We start from the raw sequence: 19499 nt of genomic DNA, 5'->3' as shown, positions 1-19499 counted from the left end.
TGCTTTGTCCTGGATGTTGTTGAGCTTCTTGGGTGTTGTTGGAGCTGCATTCATCCAGGCAAGTGGAGAGTATTCCATCACACTCCTGATTTGTGCCTTGTAGATGGTGGAAAGGCTTTGGGGAGTCAGGAGGTGAATCACCACCTTCTCAAGGGCAATTAGGGATGGGCAATAAATGCTGGCCTCGCCAGCGACTCCCACATCCCGTGAACTAATTAAAAAATTATAAAGGATTACATTGATGATTAGAAAATGGGAATCAAAAACAATTTTGGGTTACTTATTCAGGTTTACTTTTTAAAAACTATTGAGGACCAATTGTGTTGCTGTTGAGGAAAATCTAAAGAAAGAAATATCACTTGAGCCACCGAGAGGGAGAAATTGCATAAGTGTAGAATAGAAATTATGAACTGGGGGGGAAAAAAAGTACTAGTTAGAAACCATGTTACAGGTATTGTAGTATTTCAGTCAACAGTTGTAGTCAAACTTGTAAATAATTTGGAATAATCATTTTTAAAAAAGTAAATTGAATAGAGTATCTCATAATTTCCTAATTAGATATTTACATTTTCATATTTTAATAAAAGTAAACTGGAACAAACGGTCTAACGTTTATCTCAATTCCGAACTTACCAGTGAAATCTAATTTAAATAATTACCTGCGATTCTGAAACAATTAACTAAGATTGAGAAGCCCTGATGACTCAGATTTTGAAATTAGTGTTAAATTCCAGCAGCTGCTGCAGGCAATATTTTTTTAATAGAAATGAAGTATCGTCCTTTGGAGAAAATAGCATCAGATACGGTCTGTGCAAAAAAAAAATGTTCCTCTACTGGGAATGTGACTAAATTTTTTTTGAAAGATGTTTTTCCAGCTGAAGTATAGGGTGAGCAAATTGAGGAGGAACTTTGATATTAAGGCTTCCTTAATTTTAAAAAATATTGTGAAGCAATTGCTTGATGGTTTGCCCCCTTTTTAAGCTGTGGTTTGCATTTTCATCCATTTTATCATTGGTGTGCCAATGCTGTTGGGTCGCCAACCTGTTTAAAGTTCTAATTCACATAACAAGAAACTAATTATCAGAGGGAGAAATTAATGTTTAGAATTTGAATTATGAAATCTTCCTAGCAAAGAAATCTCACTTGCCTTTAATGGGATAGGTGGGACTTCTTGCCACTCTAGCTGTCCCTTTCAGGATTTGAACTGTCTTCACGCAGGAGCTGGAACCCAACATTGAAGCTGATTTGTGGGGTGGTGCCATTTCTCATGCAGCTGGCCTTTCACTGAGGGGCAGGTTAAACCATTCAGCCCTGCCTGCCAACATTTGGGTGTATTCTCTCGATTTGTTCAATATAGGTTTTTTTTTAAAAAAGACTTTAAAGTATTGCGTATGTTGCAATTACAACATTTTAATTGTAGGTATACTTTGTGCCTGCCCCACCCACCATGACACCAAGGTTTACCCCTCTCCTGCTGTTCGACAACTGGAAGATTATTCACTAGTGCTGAGGTGCCATACCCTATTGTGGATAATTTTTGCCTGTTCCGTTTGTATGGTCACATGCTACTGTGTATCTTGAGTAAGATTTGAATTTGTAGGTTTTAATTGGTAAAATCCAACCAGATACATTTGTCATTTTTTAAAATTCACCCATAATAATTAGTACTTTGAGCAAGCAAAATTGATGTTCCTGCTCATGAAAATGTAATGAATATTTAAAGGATAAAACTGGAGTCACATGAATGCATTTGTATCCATATATTTGTACCTTTTTGATATGAAATATTTTGAGCATAACAAAACAGGATTTTAAAATTTAAAATTTTTTAAATTTAAAAACAAAATGAGTGGATTTTGACAGTTTTAAGCTTTTCTATTTCGTATTGTCTGCAAAACTTTGATCTTTTAAAAAGAACTGGTACAAAAAAAAGTCAGTTATTCAATACTGAAGAAAAATAATTTGAGGAAACTGTTTTTAGATAGGATGGGAAGGTGTTGTACATGCAGGGACTGTTGTAAAACGTTTCCTAATACAGATAATGACCTCTCCTGGCCATTTTCTGAAAAGCATTCTAAAACACAGGTTGTGTGTGAATGTGTATGAGAGAAGGATGATAGAAAAAGGCCAGTACATTGAGTTCTCATCATATGTTCCTTGAGAGTCCAATGTTTCCTATGTTATGAGGTATGTGGTATAAGTGAATGCCAAATGAGCATAAAATGTTCTATAATAGTCCCAACTAAAGGTCCAATAATCTAATATATGCAATAAAAGGAACATTATTTGGGGGAAGTTAGATTAATTGTACCAACCCCCATCAAATGAAAGTTGGTTTTTAAAACAGTTTTTCCAGATGGATGTTCCTTCTGTGTTTTGACCTTTTTGTTATCCCAATTTTTAAAATATTTTCCTTTGCTTCCTTCCTATGTTTTTACTCAGCACATTATATGTGTACTTCAATATCTGATTTCAATGCTCATTAACCTTTAAAAAGAAACTAAATTCAGAGAGAATTCTTTTTTGTTTAAGGTGTTCTCCCATTTTGTACACCAAATATACAAATTTGAAAAGAACTTTTTGAAGTGAGTGGAGACTTTTAAGACCGGTCTCCTTCCTGCTAGGTCACTGACGAAATGTTAACGTGCCCTAAAGTACCTCCATTGTAAGTGGGGGCTGTGACTTCAGCGGCAGAGAGTTGTGCATTACAAGGTTTCCAACAGCAATAAGATAAATGTACAGTTAATCTGCTTTGATGTTCTTGAGGGGTAAGTTTACCTCCTCAATTGGTAGATTTTCTACATATTAGTGCCATTAGATCTTCTACATATACCTGAACATCAGACATGTTCCTGGATTAACATCTCATCCAAAAGACTACACCTCTAATAATGCAGCACTCCCTTAGGACTGCACTGAAGTGTTGGCCTTTGCTCTTGTGCTCAAGTCCTGCAGTGAGGCTTGAACCAGTGACCAAATTCAGCGGTGAGAATGCTACCACTGAGCCAAATTGACACCAATGACCACAAACCTGTGCTACTGACTGCTAAAGCTTCAGCCCAGCCTGTATCTTGGTTTCCCAGGGTCCTGCAACTCAGTATTATGTATCAGGCAGGTTTACCAAAGGAACCACTGCAGAATGCGTGAGGATGCTTCTCATTGACAATGTCACGGAATGGCTTAACTGAGAGAAATCCATCTCAATGGTCTTCATACATCAGAAATTTGACACTTTTAAAAATAAGTTACGAAGCATTTGTAAGAATAGTGAATTTCACTAGAAAAGGGGTTGAGTACTTTGCTCAAAAAACACTCAGACTTCACTACCCTGCTTAAGGTTTAAGAGTATTGGAACCTTAGAATTAAAGAACGTCCTGTACCCTGAATCCCCACAGCTTTGCGCTTATCTAATAGCCTTTCTTCTGGAACTTTGTCAAATGTCTTGTGGAAGTTTAGTTACAAGATGTGGTAGGGCTTTCAACAGTCCACTTAGGATGTCACTTCCTCAAACAAGTCAAGGAGATTGGTCAGGCAGGATCTAACCCTTCTCAATCGATGTTGACTGCTAATATCTAGGTTATTATTGTACAGATAATCGAGTTTACTCCTGATCACTTCCGTTATTTTACATAGGGTTAAAAACAAATGGGTCTGTAGTTTGTTGTCCGTTTTGTCAACCTTTTTGAACTACATTAGCTTTTTTTCTAATCTATTACCGCCTTTGCGTCTGGTGATTCCCTTATAATCATTTCTATTCCATTCTGCATTTTCCCCCCAAAATGCATCATCTCGTGCTTCTCCGCATTAAATTGGATCTGCCACTCATCTACCCATTCCATTAGCCTGCCTCTGCCCTCATGAAGTATTTTTTGGTCCCCCTCACTGCTTCCCAAACCCCGCTATTGTGTCATCAGCAAATTTTGATAATGCTATGCCCAAGTCCAAATATGTACGTTTGTGTTGACTCAGCACAAACCCCTGGGGCACCTCCAATTTCAAGTTGAAATGACAACTTATCCTCAACATATTTACTCTTGTAATGAAGCTCAGCCCTCGTATCCTTGAATTCAAGTAGCAGGGTTGAGTTATGTGGCTGTTGCATTTGCCTGCAAAAATAACAGTGATTACATCTCAAAAAAAAAAGTAATTCATTAGCTCAGAAGTGCTTTGGAGTGTTCTGAAGAAGGGAAAGATACTACATAAATGCAAGTCTTTTTGTTTTCTTAAGTCACACAGAAAGTTGTTGTGCTCTGGTCACTATTGCCCAATGGTTCAGTTGCTTCTACCTGCATTGTGGATTATTCACATAATTCAGCAGTACACCTGAGAGCTGGAAAAGTTGAATCTTCAGTTGGCAGTTTAAACTTCCTATCACCAGCACAATCTGAACCCATGCGCATGTAGGTTGAATGCAAGGGCCAGTTTGGATGATGCAGTCTGAAGGGTTGCTGGATTCATGGCTGCTGCTAAATTGTCAATAAAATTTGCTTGTAGGAATGTGTCTATTATATTGCCAAACAGCTTAATGATCTGCCCACTGAGCAAGTAGTGTAAGTGGGGCAGAATTATTCTATCTATTTGAATTTTGGCAGCCTTGGCTGCTACTTTTCATAATCAATTAAGTTCGTGTTTCTGAAGTAGCCTTCAAAGGGTATCCTTTCTGGACCCTGTATAACTAATTGCTCTCAAACTGGAGTGTGGTTAACTGTTGACAGTGTACTGACCTGGTCTTAGATGCCAGTCCTTGCTTAATGGTCATATAAATTAAAATACTTAAAGAAACAAGGGCAGAATCATAGAAATCTACAGCATACAAGAGGCCATTTGGTCTATCATGTCTGCCGGCTCTTTGCTAGAGTAATCCAAAACTAATTCCACTACCATATTCTCTCCCTATAGCCCTGTATCTTCCCCTGCCTCAAATATTTATTCAATTTTCCCTAAAAATGGTCTCTACCTCAACCACTCCCTGTGGCAAAGAATTCCACACTCTAACAATCTGCTGCACAAAGGAATTTCTCTAATGTCTAGGAATATAGGAACAGGAGTAGGCCATTCAGCCCCTCGAGCCTGCTCTGCCATTTGATAAGATCATGGCTGATCTGTGATCTAACTCCATATACCTGCCTTTGGCCCATATCCCTTAATATCTTTGGTTGCCAAAAAGCTATCTATCTCAGATTTAAATTTAGCAATTGAGCTAGCATCAATTGCCATTTGCGGAAGAGAGTTCGAAACTTCTACCACCCTTTGTGTGTAGAAATGTTTTCTAATCTCACTCCTGAAAGGTCTGGCTCTAATTTTTAGACTGTGCCCCCTACTCCTAGAATCCCCAACCAGCGGAAATAGTTTCTCTCTATCCACCCTATCTGTTCCCCTTAATATCTTATAAACTTCGATCAGATCACCCCTTAACCTTTGAAACTCCAGAGAATACAACCCCAATTTGTGTAATCTCTCCTCGTAACTTACCTCTTGAAGTCCGGGTATCATTCTAGTAAACCTACGCTGCACTCCCTCCAAGGCCAATATGTCCTTCCGAGGGTGCGGTGCCCAGAGCTGCTCACAGTACTTCAGGTGCGGTCTAACCAGGGTTTTGTTTAGTTGCAGCATAACTTCTGCCCCCTTGTACTCTAGTCCTCCAGATATAAAGGCCAGCATTCCGTTAGCCTTCTTGATTATTTTCTGCACCTGTTCATGACACTTCAACGATCTATGTACCTGAACCCCTAAGTCCCTTTGGACATCCACTGTTTTTAACTTTTTACCATTTAGAAAGTACCCTGTTCTATCCTTTTTTGATCCAAAGTGGATGACCTCACATTTGCCACAGTTTTGCCCATTCACCTAATCTATAAATATCCCTTTGTAATTTTATGTTTCATCTACACTGCTTACAATGCCACCAATCTTTATGTCATCGGCAACCTTAGATATGAGACTTTCTATGCCTTCATCTAAGTTGTTAATGAATAATTGAGGCCCCAAGACAGATCTCTGTGGGACTCCACTAGTCACATCCTGCAATGTGAGTACCTACCCATTATCCCTACTCTCTCTCGCCTTTCGTCTCAGCCAACTTCCTAACCAAGTCCGTATACTTTTCCCTCTATTCCATGGGCTTCTATCTTAGCTAACAGTCTCTCGTGGGACTTTATCAAATGCTTTCTGGAAGTCCATATAAATAACATCCATTGACATTCCCCTGTCCACTACTTTAGTCACCTCTTCAAAAAATTCAATCAGGTTTGTCAGGCACGACCTACCTTTCACAAATCCATGCTGGCTCTCTCTGATTAACTGAAAATTCTCGAGGCATTCAGTCACCGTATCCTTAATTATAGACTCCAGCAGTTTCCCTACAACAGATGTTAGGCTAACTGGTCAATAATTCCCTGGTTTCCCTCTCTCCTTTCTTAAAAAGCAGAGTGACATGTGCAATTTTCCAATCCAGAGGGACAGTTCCTGAATCTAGAGAACTTTGAAAGATTATAGTTAGGGCATCTGCAATGTGCTCACCTACTTCCTTTAAAACCCTGGGATGGAAACCATCTGGTCCTGGGTATTTGTCACTCTTCAGTGCTATTATTTTCTTCATTACTGTTGTTTTACTTATGTTAATTTTATTGAGTCCCTGTCCCCGATTCAATATTAGTTTTCTTGAGATCTCTTTCTACAATAAATACTGACGCAAAGTAATTATCCAAATGTCCGCCATTTCCCCATTGTCAATGACAATATCCCCACCTTCAGTTTTTAAGGGGCCAATACTGCTTCTGACCACCCTCTTTTTCCTAATATAACTATAAAAGTTCTTTGTATTGGTTTTGATATCCCTTGCAAGTTTCTTTTCATTCTCTCTTTTTGTAGCTCTTACTGTCTGTTTTGTGACCCTTTGTTGATCTTTGTATCTTTCCCATTTGCCAGGATCTGTGCTATTTTTTGCCTTTTTGTATGCCCTTTCCTTATGCCTTATACTGTCCCTTACCTTCTTAGTTGTCTATGGCTGTATTTTTTTGGCAAGTAGAGTTCTTGCCCCTCATGGGTATAAACCGATTCTGTATCACGTTAAATGTTCCTTTAAACATTTCCCACTGATCATCAGTCGTTTTACCTATTAACAGATTTGCCCAGTTTACCGTGGACAGTCTCTGTCTCATCCCATTGATGTGGAGATGCCGGTGATGGACTGGGGTTGACAATTGTAAACAATTTTACAACACCAAGTTATCGTCCAGCAATTTTATTTGAAATTCACAAGCTTTCGGAGGCTTCCTCCTTCCTCAGGCGAATGTGGAAAAAAAAAATATTTTTTTTTCCACATTCACCTGAGGAAGGAGGAAGCCTCCGAAAGCTTGTGAATTTAAAATAAAATTGCTGGACTATAACTTGGTGTTGTAAAATTGTTTACAATTGTCATCCCATTGAAGTCAACCTTACCCAAGTCTAGAATCTTAGCAGCTGATTTACTTTTTTTCCTTTCAAACACTACCTTGAACTCGATCATGTTATGATCGCTATTGGATAGATGTTCACGCACAGTCAAGCTGTTAACTAAATCTGGTTCATTACTCATTACTAAATCTAGTATGGCTTGCCCCCTTGTTGCCTCTCGGACATACTGCTGTAGAAAACTATGCCGGACACACTCAAGCAATTCACTACCTTTCTGACAGTTGCTAGTCTGCTTTTCCCAATCTATGTGAAGGTTAAAGTCCCCCTTAAGACCACTATGCCTTTGTTACACGCTTGTCTAATTTCTGCATTTATACAATCTAGCACTTCAGAGCTGCTGCCAGGGGTCCTATACACAACTCCCACTATAGTCTTAGATCCTTTCCTATTTCTCAATTCAACCCATAAATTCTCTGTTGGCTGCTTACCCCTCATTATATCCTCGTTTATCATTGAAGTGATTTCATCTCTAATCACTAAGGCTACTCCTCCCCCTCTTCCATTTTCCCTATCTCTCCTGTAGACCTTTATAACCTGGTATATTTAGTTCCCAATCCTGGCCATCCTGCAGCCATATCTCAGTAATAGCTATCATGTCATACCCTCCAATTTGAATTTGTACCTGTAGTTCTTTTAATTTATTCCTTATACTCTGTGCGTTTGTATATAGAACTCTTAGTTGGGCCACACACCCTAGCCTGACCTTCAGTTTTGATGCTGGGTTAATTGCTTTACGCCTTCTAGTTTTCACTTTATCTGTAGTGCCTAAAGTACACTTTCTGCTGTTCTACGTTTTTCCCTTTCACTTGTTCTTGAACAACTATTTGTACTATTTGTATTGTAAATTTACCCTGGGTCCTCCCCTCTCTTGCTTCTCTCAACTTTACTCTCTTCTGACTCCCCGCTCAGGTTCCCATCCCCCTGCCACTCTAGTTTAAACCCTCCCCAACAGCAGTAGCAAACCCCCCTGCAAGGATATTAGTCCCGGATCTGTTGAGGTGCAACCCGTCCGGCTTCTACAGGTCCCACCTTCCCCAGAATCAGTCCCAATTCCTCAGGAATCTAAATCCCTCCCTCTTGCACCAACCCTCCAGCTACGCATTCATCTGATCTATTCTCCTATTCCTATACTCACTAGCACGTGGCACTGGGAGTAATCCTGAGATTACTACCCTTGAGGTCCTGCTTTTTAACTTATTTCCTAACTCCTTATATTCTGCTTGCAGGACCTCATCCCTCTTTTTACCTAGGTTATTGGTATCGATATGGACCACGACCTCTGGCTGTTCACCCTCCCCCTTCAGAATATCCTGCAGCCGCTCAGTGACATCCATGACCCTGGCACCAGGGAGGCAACATACCATCCTGGAATCACGTTTGCAGCCGCAGAAATGCCGGTCTGCTCCCCTAACTATAGAATCCCCTATCTCTATTGCTCTCTCGACCTTTCTCCTCTCTTTCCCCCCCCCCCCCCCCCCGGACGGCTGAGCCACCCATGGTGCTGTGGACTTAGCTCTGGCTGCCCTCCCCAGAGGAACCCTCGCTCTTAGTGACAGTTTTAAATTGATAATCCCTTATTACTGACTCCCCAACCAGTTGAAATAGCCTTTTGCTGTTCACTCTATGAAAAACCCTTCATACTTTTAAAAAACCTCTATTAAACCTACTTTTAGCCTTTTCTGCTCCAGTATCTCGAGATTCTCCTCAATTGTGTTTCCCCATCCCTGCTAACATTCTGGTGAATTTACAGTGACCACTTTCTATGGCTTTAATGTCCTTCCTATAATGGGATGCCCAAAACTGCACACCGTATTCTAACTGTAGGCTAACCAATGTGTTTTACAAATTCAATATTTCTTCTGTACACTTGTACTCTATGCTCCTATTTATAAAATCCAAAATGCTGTTGGCCTTTATCATGGCTTTACTTACCTGCACTTGCACTTTCAGGAAATTGTGTATTTAAATCTCGAGGTCTTTGTTCCTCCATACCCTTCAACATCTTTCCATTGAGTATCGAATCTCAGTCCTTGATTTTTCTCCCAAAATGAATTACATCACAGTTATCTAAATTAAATTGCATCTTTCACCTTGCTGTCCATTCTGTTAGCCTGTCTATCTACCTGAAGTCCTTTACATTTCTCCTCACTTTTTGCCAAACCCCTTACTTTTGTGTTGTTTGCAAATTTCAAGATTGTGCTCTATATGCCCCAGGCAAAATCATATGTACCAAAAATAAAAGTGGACCCAGCACTGACCCATGGGCGACACCATTTGCACCAAGCAACTCCCATTTACCTAACTTTGTCTCCTGTCCACCCACCAATGTTGTTACATTTCCTTTTATACCATAGGCCTGAATTCTCCTAATAAGCCTCTTGTGAGACATTTTATCAAACACCTTCTGAAAATCCATATACATTCCCTTTATCTATACAGTCGGTTATCTTTTCAAAAAACTCTTAAATTTGTCACACACAATTTTTCTTTGACAAGTCTATATTGGCTGTCCTTGATTGACCCAAGCATTTCAAAACACTCACTAATTTGATCTTGAAATATGATCCTAAGAAATTGCATACAACTGACATTAGAGAAACTATTGTATTGTTACCCGGTTTACTTACTCTCTCTCTCTTTCACCACCCCCCACCCCCCCCACACACCTTTTTATGAGTAAGGATGTTATATCAGCTACTCTCCTGTCCCATGATCTGATTTGTACATTTAAGGAGGATTGTAAAATTGTGTCCTGAGCCTCTGCTATCTCCTTTGTGACTTCTCTCCGTAGCTAATAGTGCATGCTACTAGGGCCTGCTGACTAATCCACCTTGAGTGCTGTTCACTTTCTACAGTAATATCTACAATTGTTCCATATCCTCCTCTAGTACACCTAAATTCTTATTTCCTCCATTATTTGTAAAAACTGATGAAAAATATTTACTATCATCCCTGATTATTCTTGCCCTCTCCGAGTACTCTTTTTAAAAAAAAAACATAGAAACATAGAAAATAGGAGCAAGAGTAGGCCATTCGGCCCTTCGGGCCTGTTGCGTCATTTAAAATGATCATGGCTGATTGTCTAACTCTGTACCCTGCTCCTGCTTTTTTCCCATATCCCTTGATCCCTTTAGCACTAACAAATATATCTATCTCCTTCTTGAATACATCCAATGACTTGGCCTCCACTGCCTTCTGTGGTAGAGAATTCCACAGTTTCACCACCCTCTGAGTGAAGAAATTTCTCCTCATCTCTGTTCTAAATGGCATACCCTGTATCCTAAGACTGTGACCCCTGGTTCTGGACTCCGCAGCCATCGGGAACATCCTCCCTGCAATCTAGTCTGTCTAGTCCTGTTAGAATTTTATATGTTTCGATGAGATCACCTCTCATTCTTCTAAACTCGAGTGAATATAGGCCTAGTCGACCCAATCTCTCCTCATACGTCAGTCCTGCCATCCCAGGAATCAGTCTGGTAAACATTCGTTGCACTCCCTCCATGGCAAGAACATCCTTCCTCAGATAAGGAGACCAAAACTGCACACAATACTCCAGATGTGGTCTCATCAAGTCCCTGTATAACTGCAGTAAGACATCCCTGCTCCTGTACTCAAATCCTCTTGCAGTGAAGGCCAACATACCATTTGCCTTCCTAACTGCTTGCTGTATCTGAATGCTCGCTTTCAGCGACTGGTGTACAAGGACACCCAGGTCTCGTTACACCTCCCCTTTTCTCAATCTATCACCATTCAGATAATAATCTGCCTTTCTGTTTTTACAACCAAAGTGGATAACCTCACATTTATCCACGTTATACTGCATCTGCATTCCCATAAAACTCCTTACTGTTTCCTTTTTGCTGTATTAATTTCTCTTTTCACTTCCCCATGACACTTTCTTTGTTCGTCATGACTGTTTTTAGTATTGTTAGCCATATTTTTTATCAGATGCCACCCTTTTAAGCTTCAGTTTGGTTTTAATATCTCTATTTATCCATGAAAGATGCTATTGGGAAACAATGAATAAAGACAGAAGAGGTTGAGAAATATTGGAAGAGTTCTGGTAGACATTTGGACAGGTGAAACATAGGCTGATTGGGTAGAGTTATAAAATGAGATTTTATAGACTGCACTTTTTGAAGAGTATATCTGGTGCATCTGTAACTCAGCAGTTAGAATCATAGAATGGTTACAACACAGAAGGAGGCCATTCAGCCCATCGAACCCGTGCCGGCTTTTTGTAAGAGCAATCCAGTTAGTCCCATTCCCCCGCTCTTTTCCCCCAGCTTTGAAATTTTTTTCTCTTCAAGTATTTATTCAATTCCTTTTTGAAAGCCACGATTGAATCTGCTTTCCCCATCCTTTCAGACGGCGTATTCCAGATCATAACTACTTGCTGCGTTTAAAAAATAGTTTTCCCTTATGTCACCTTTGGTTCTTTTGCCAATTACCTTAAATCTGTGTCCTCTGGTTCTCGACACTTCTGTCAATGGGAAAAGTTTCTCTTTATTTACTTTATCTAAACCCTTTGTGATTTTGAACACTTCTATCAAATCTCCTCTTAACCTTCTCTGCTCTAAGGAGAACAACTCCAGCTTCTCCACTCTATCCATGTAACTGAAGTCCCTCATCCCTGGAACCATTCTAGTAAATCTTTTCTGCACCCTTTCTAAGGCCTTCACATTCTTCCTAAAGTGCGGTGCCCAGAATTGGAGACAATACTCCAGTTGTGGCCGAACCAGTGTTTTATAAAGGTTCAACGTAACTTCCTTTCTTTTGTACTCTATGCTTCTGTTTATAAAGCCCAGGATCCCGTATGCTTTTTCCACCTATCCTGCCACCTTCAAAGATTTGTGCGCATATAACCCCAGGTCTCTGTTCCTGCACCCCCTTTAGAATTGCACCATTTAGTTTATATTGCCTCACCTCTTTCTTCCTGCCAAAATGTATCACTTTGCAATTCTCTGCATTAAATTTCATCTGCCATGTATACGCACATTCCAGTCCAGTCACTCTGCAGGGGAAGAGATTGTTATAGCCAGATTAGATCTGTTCCCTGATCAGCTTGAAAACATTGCAATTCTGGTATCACTTTGCTTTAAAAAGAAATCTGTCAAATGTTTAGTTATTGACTATTGACATACACTTAAGTCAACTATACATTGTGGGTTTTTAAGATGTTATTCAGTTATGTGGAAATCAAAGTGTAAATCATTTAATTGTATTTTTACATTATTATAACTCGAATTTGACTGTAAATTTGCATTATGAAATACCACATTACCAAATAACTAATGTTACACAGTGTTTAGCAAAACACCAGGGTTATGTTTCTGTACTTTGTGGCTTAATTGACTTTGGCTGTACACAAAAATTGTTGTGGAGATGCCGGTGATGGACTGGGGTGGACAAATGTAAGGAATCTTACAACACCAGGTTATAGTCCAACAGTTTTATTTGAAAATCACAAGCTTTCGGAGGCTTTCTCCTTCGTCAGGTGAGTGTGGAATTCCTTGAAGGTTATCGCATATATAGTCAGAGAACAATGCCTGGTGATTACAGATAATCTTTTCAACTGCCCGTTGTCAAGGCAATCAGACAGAGAGACAGTAAATACAGGACGACTGAATATACAAACGGTCCGAACCCAAAGACAGAGAGAGAGAGAGAGAGAAACATCCGAAAGGAAGAGAAAGAGAGAGAATGACCAGTTGTATTAAAAACAGCTAACTTTTTTTCCCCCTTGCTGGTGGGGCTATGTGTAGCGTGACATGAACCCAAGATCCCGGTTGAGGCCGCCCTCATGGGTGCGGAACTTGGCTATCAATTTCTGCTCGACGATTTTGCGTTGTCGTGTGTCTCGAAGGCCGCCTTGGAGAACGCTTACCCGAAGATCGGTGGCTGAATGTCCTTGACTGCTGAAGTGTTCCCCGACTGGGAGGGAACCCTCCTGTCTGGCGATTGTTGCGCGGTGTCCGTTCATCCGTTGTCGCAGTGTCTGCATGGTCTCGCCAATGTACCATGCTCCGGGGCATCCTTTCCTGCAACGTATGAGGTAGACAACGTTGGCCGAGTCACAGGAGTACGAACCATGTACCTGGTGGGTGGTGTCCTCTCGTGTGATGGTGGTATCTGTGTCGATGATCTGGCATGTCTTGCAGAGGTTGCCGTGGCAGGGTTGTGTGGTGTCGTGGATGCTGTTCTCCTGAAAGCTGGGTAATTTGCTGCGAACGATGGTCTGTTTGAGGTTGGGTGGCTGTTTGAAGGCGAGTAGTGGAGGCATAGGGATGGCCTTAGCGAGGTGTTCGTCGTCATCGATGACATGTTGAAGGCTGCGGAGAACATGGTGTAGTTTCTCTGCTCCGGGGAAGTACTGGACGACGATGGGTACTCTGTTGGTTGCGTCCCGTGTTTGTCTTCTGAGGAGGTCTATGCGATTTTTCGCTGTGGCCCGTCGGAACTGTCGATCGATGAGTCGAGCGTCATATCCCGTTCTTACGAGGGCGTCTTTCAGCGTCTGTAGGTGTCCATCGCGTTCCATCATGGGACGCAACCAACAGAGTACCCTTCTCGTCCAGTACTTCCCCGGAGCGGAGAAACTACGCCATGTTCTCCGCAGCCTTCAACATGTCATCGATGACGACGAACACCTCTCTAAGGCCATCCCCACACCTCCACTACTTGCCTTCAAACAGCCACCCAACCTCAAACAGACCATCGTTCGCAGCAAATTACCCAGCTTTCAGGAGAACAGCATCCACGACACCACACAACCCTGCCACGGCAACCTCTGCAAGACATGCCAGATCATCGACACCGATACCACCATCACACGAGAGGACACCACCCACCAGATACATGGTTCATACTCCTGTGACTCGGCCAACGTTGTCTACCTCATACATTGCAGGAAAGGATGCCCCAGAGCATGGTACATTGGCGAGACCATGCAGACACTGCGACAACGGATGAACGGACACTGCGCAACAATCGCCAGACAGGAGGGTTCCCTCCCAGTCGGGGAACACTTCAGCAGTCAAGGACGTTCAGCCACCGATCTTCGGGTAAGCGTTCTCCAAGGCGGCCTTCGAGACACACGACAACGCAAAATCGTCGAGCAGAAATTGATAGCCAAGTTCCGCACCCATGAAGACGGCCTCAACCGGGATCTTGGGTTCATGTCACGCTACACGTAACCCCACCAGCAAGGGGAAAAAAAAGTTAGCTGTTTTTAATACAACTGGTCATTCTCTCTCTCTTCCTTTCGGATGTTTCTCTCTCTCTCTGTCTTTGGGTTCGGACCGTTTGTATATTCAGTAGTCCTGTATTTACCGTCTCTCTGTCTGATCGCCTTGACAACGGGCAGTTGGAAAGATTATCTGTAATCACCAGGCATTGTTCTGACTATATATGCGATAACCTTCAAGGAATTCCACACTCACCTGACGAAGGAGAAAGCCTCCGAAAGCTTCTAATTTTCAAATAAAACTGTTGGACTATAACCTGGTGTTGTAAGATTCCTTACATTTCACAAAAATTGTTGATAGCTACACAGCAGCATTCTGCTAACGATTGAAAAGGAATTGGGAGTCTTTTTAAGAACTTAGTAACATCATGTTTACCATTGCTAAAAGGCGAAGCAAAGTCTAGGGGGAGTACTTTTGGTTGAAAGTACTCCTCCATAGTTTATTGAAAAAAGAGATATAAAAACATTTGTTGACTTTTTAAAATCTTTAAATATCTTACCCAAGTGAAGCACCCCCCCAGCTATCTAGGGTCTTCCTGACCTTCAGCTGCTTTGGTGATATCGCTGATGATGAGGAGCCCATACATGCAAAGTGACTTCATTGATTGCAATAGGGATCTTGACATTGGACTGGGCTGGGAGCAAATCTGGAGATGTCAAACCCAGAAAAAACACTATCAGCTGAGTATCAATTGAAAGAGTTGGCAGTGGGTCCCTGAGACTTTTAGTTCTGGTGAGCTTTACATCCTTTACTGAATGTATGTGATCAATAAGCATCAGTATGCATTTATGAACAAAAGGTCAAGGTGTCGCTATTTACTAGACTTTGATGTAACTGAGTTAGATGGGTAATACAGCATCTACTTCAATGGGCTCTTCGTCTAGTACCATTTTAGAATAACGAATAGTAGTGAAGGTGAGGGCTCGAGGAAAAAGGGAGGCATAGTGAATTGGGTTGAAAATTACTTTAACAACATGAAATCAGGAATAGTTATTAATGGCTATTATATGAGCTGATTTTAAGTCACTAATGACCAGGAACAAACATTTGTTCCTAAGGGTTTAGTCCTTTGAACTTTACTTTTCACAATTCTACATAAAGCAAACTGCATCAAAAGGAGCTGTCGTGGTTTTGCAGTTAGACTAATGTCACCTAATATGGACAATTGCAAAGCATTATGGCATGAACATAAAATGTTGAATACAAGTTGAATGATTGTAGCTTAAATGCTGTGCAGAAGAAATTCTGCAGTGGTTGTCTGTAGAAATATGTATTCAGTGCTAGGTGACTGTTTACCAAATGAACGTGCATTGGTAGAAGGACAAATCCAAGCATGTGATATTTCTGTACAATTGTGAGTTCCAGTATTATTTTGCATAGTGAATTGCCTAAATTGGGACAAGTTAGTACCAGCATTTATACAGCAGTACCCAGTCACTACTACATTTTTACTGGCTCAGACACCTGTATATTGGGCTCCAGGCCAGTCCAAAGTAATGGCTCTTGTACAAATGAATGGAGTTGCTCCAGGCTGCATATGAGCCACCTCTATAACGTACATTACAATATATTTTAGTATACTTACTCCTTATGGTTTTATTTTAATTTCCTTTCATGCGTACAACAATTTTTAAAAAGAAGTAGATGCAATTGCTGATGCTTTTTCATTGTGCACCACCAACTCTGGTCTTTTTTAGAGTTCTCTGTCTCACTAATATACATTTTTGTTTATCAATTATAAATTTCTGCCCATTAAAGATAAGAAACCTACATGAAATGGTTTTTGTGTGTGCCTGTCATTTCCACATGGTGAATTCTGGTCTCTGCTGTTTTGATGGCGAGAGGCACCAAGCAAAGGCCAAGTGCTTTACTGGAGGGAGGAAGGTAAGACTGGGATGAACAACATATTCGGGCTGCTTTCACATACCCTGTGGTGGTTGATTATAGAGCAGGATCGATTCGATTCGAAGTATAGTACCTGCTACCACCTTGTCCAGGGAATGATGTGTATCACAGCGAGATCCAGAAGAGCAGAAATCTGGATGAAGAAAATATTTAAGTGTACTAAGACTTCAGTTTGCGATGCATAAAAATGTAATACAATAATTATGTAAGCTGACATCTCTCAATATTTCCCCCCCCCACCTCCCAATTTACAACCTCTTGTTATCGTTGTAGCACTTATGGCTTCTCTCCAATCCTCATCTTCCTGGATTTCATTTCTGTCTGCATTTTTGGCTGCCATGTATATACAAAGTCAAAAAATAAGCATAAAATTGTGATTTGTAGGCTTTTTTTTAGTGAATCTAAGCGCCTTCTAAATGTTGATCTAAGGGCATGATTTTCAAAAATAATGTGAGTGGCACTGCAATCGTCATGAACATTTTTAATTGTGATAACTGAGTGACCATGATAAATATATTGACAGAAGTCTAAAATCCAATAATCTTTTCAGCTCAAAAGATTTTGATTTAAACTTTGAAGGGTTTATTTGGGAGACAATCACTATTCGTTACTTAAAGTTGCTATTTAAATTGCTGAGTGTTTATTGATCCTATTTTTTATAAAGGACCAGGAACAAACATTTGTTGAGCTGCAGAAACGATTAAAGGAGCTGGAAGTTGAGCGCAACAATCTCACAGAGGCACTGCGACGACAGGCAAATGAACTTGAGTATAGCACTGACCGAGAGGAGCGACTGAGAAAGGAGCTCGAGGTAATTGGCTATCTGAGGCCTTTACTTTGTGTTCAAATCTGTCCTTTAAATAGCAGCATCTTTTGAGGCTTGAAACTGATTGTTGAAGCCAAATGGTTAATTATCTTCAAATGCTATATTTCTTATTAAAGTTACCTATTCAACTAAGAAAAATCACAGTTATGCCTATCCGTTAAAGAGAGGTTTAGGATGGGACAATGTAGTTTCTTTGCCTTGCCTGGTAGTATTAAGAGCATCATGCAACAGATTCAAATTCCCTCCCCCCACACCTCCTCCTCACCGTTTTTTTTTATTCGTTCACGGGATGTGGGCGTCGCTGGCAAGGCCGGCATTTATTGCCCATCCCTAGCGAGATTTTTTTTACAACTGAGTGGCTTGCTAGGCCATTTCAGAGGGCAATTAAGAATCAACCACATTGCTGTGGGTCTGGAGTCACATATAGGCCAGACCGGGTAAGGACGGCAGGTTTCCTTCCCTAAAGGACATTAGTGAACCAGATGGGTTTTTACGACAATCCGGTAGTTTCATGGCTATCATTACTGATACTAGTATTTTAATTCCAGATTTTTATTTAATTAATTGAATTTAAATTCGCCAGCCGCCGTGGTGGGATTTGAACTCGTGACTCTGGATTACTAGCCCAGTAACATAACCACTACGCTACTGTACCCCTCACCGTTTAACAGTGATGTTGCACATACATCATGGGTGAAGTCTAAAATTCAAAACAAAACCTGCTCAAAAGTTTTTGATTTAAACTTTGAAGTTTTTTTTGTAAGCTTTTTCGCCGAAGTAATTTTATGGTGGGTTGTAAATTCTGGGTCAAATGAAAAAAAATCTACTCTAAGACTGACAGCAATGCATGCATGCCATCTTCAGTGCTTTCCCTCAACCATGTCTTCTGTGAGATCTGTTCTAGATTACAGGAGAGGAAAAAATGTATTTGAAGAGTGATATACAGGGGATGATTTTTATCTGTCTACTGCCCCATTTTCTTTTGGCATGAATGGGGCGATAGCGGCACAAAAATTGAACAAAAATGTTTGCACTTAAGTTGCGCCAGAGGTCTTCAAGCGATTTTCTGGCAGGTCTCTAAATAGGTGGCCAGAGCTCCCACCTAAAACTAGGGAGCCTAAAAACATTTGCAAATTGTAGTCATGCGCTGATTTATCCAAATGTCATTTTGGTTGCCATCTGCTTTGCTATTGATATATCTACAACCCATCCGCAAAGCATGGGTGGTTCAACTCAGGAGGACACCATTTTCAGCATTTATTTGAAGGGATCCTCAGCTAGTCTCACTGGAAAGTTTTTGCGACGTTTGCCATGTGAAATTGTGAATTTTGGCTACTTAGAGCTTTTGCAACTGCTGATACTGCCTCTACACCATTGACAACGTGCATGGAGCTTCTGGGAAACCACTCTTGCCTTCACGGGGAACCTGCTAGGAATTCAATTCTGGCTGGAGGAGGAAGAGAAGCTGCGGCAGCAGGATGGGGCACACAGAGCTGCAGCTGTAGAGAGAGGAGAGCTCACAGCAATTCTTGCCTTCCCAGAGTTTACAGTCCCACGTCTACATGCCCTTTTGAGAAGGTGATGGTGAGCTGCCACCTTAAACTGCTGCAGTCCGTGTGGTGAAGGTGCTTTCACAATGCCTCTTTACTTCTTCCTGTCATGCATTTATTCCATTGTAGGATGGGATTGATATGTTTGGGACAAACACTGTATCAAATGATATATAGCAATTCACAAAATCTTGGCTCATCAAAAAAATGACATGCTGAAATTTGCTTATAACATGTTTTTCCCCCTTTTTTTCTGATTCACACGTTAATTATTGCTGTAATTCTTGCTTTACTGCATACTCAGCTAGATTTTCTTGGATAAAATTGTATGGTAATATTAAAGATTCAGTGAAGTAAAGATAATGCCCCTGAAATTCTGTGGGGGTTCTCCTAGTCTCCCACCGTAACTCCAACGAGAGACTAGCGGAACCCCCAGGGAAATGGTGATAACAGTTGAAAACATTAGTTTGCACTGTTTGCCTGGGGTTTCTGCTTGTGTCCCATTGAAGTTAAGGT

At 40.9% G+C, this 19499-nt stretch overlaps 1 protein-coding gene across 2 annotated transcripts in view; it reads left to right on the top strand.

The window, feature by feature from the left end:
- LOC137321188 (coiled-coil domain-containing protein 171-like) overlaps positions 1-19499 on the top strand; it is a 218963-nt gene that overhangs the window by 21368 nt on the left and 178096 nt on the right. For both annotated transcript variants that reach the window (XM_067983472.1, XM_067983471.1), the window contains exon 6: positions 17272-17418. In XM_067983472.1, the coding sequence (XP_067839573.1) occupies positions 17272-17418 (147 nt within the window). The remainder of the gene's footprint in view (positions 1-17271; positions 17419-19499) is intronic.

Source organism: Heptranchias perlo, chromosome 4 (assembly GCF_035084215.1).
Source record: "Heptranchias perlo isolate sHepPer1 chromosome 4, sHepPer1.hap1, whole genome shotgun sequence".
Classification (NCBI taxonomy): Eukaryota; Metazoa; Chordata; class Chondrichthyes; order Hexanchiformes; family Hexanchidae; genus Heptranchias; species Heptranchias perlo.
The sequence above is the reverse complement of the archived record's forward strand: the minus strand, read 5'-3'. Positions and strand labels throughout refer to the sequence as shown.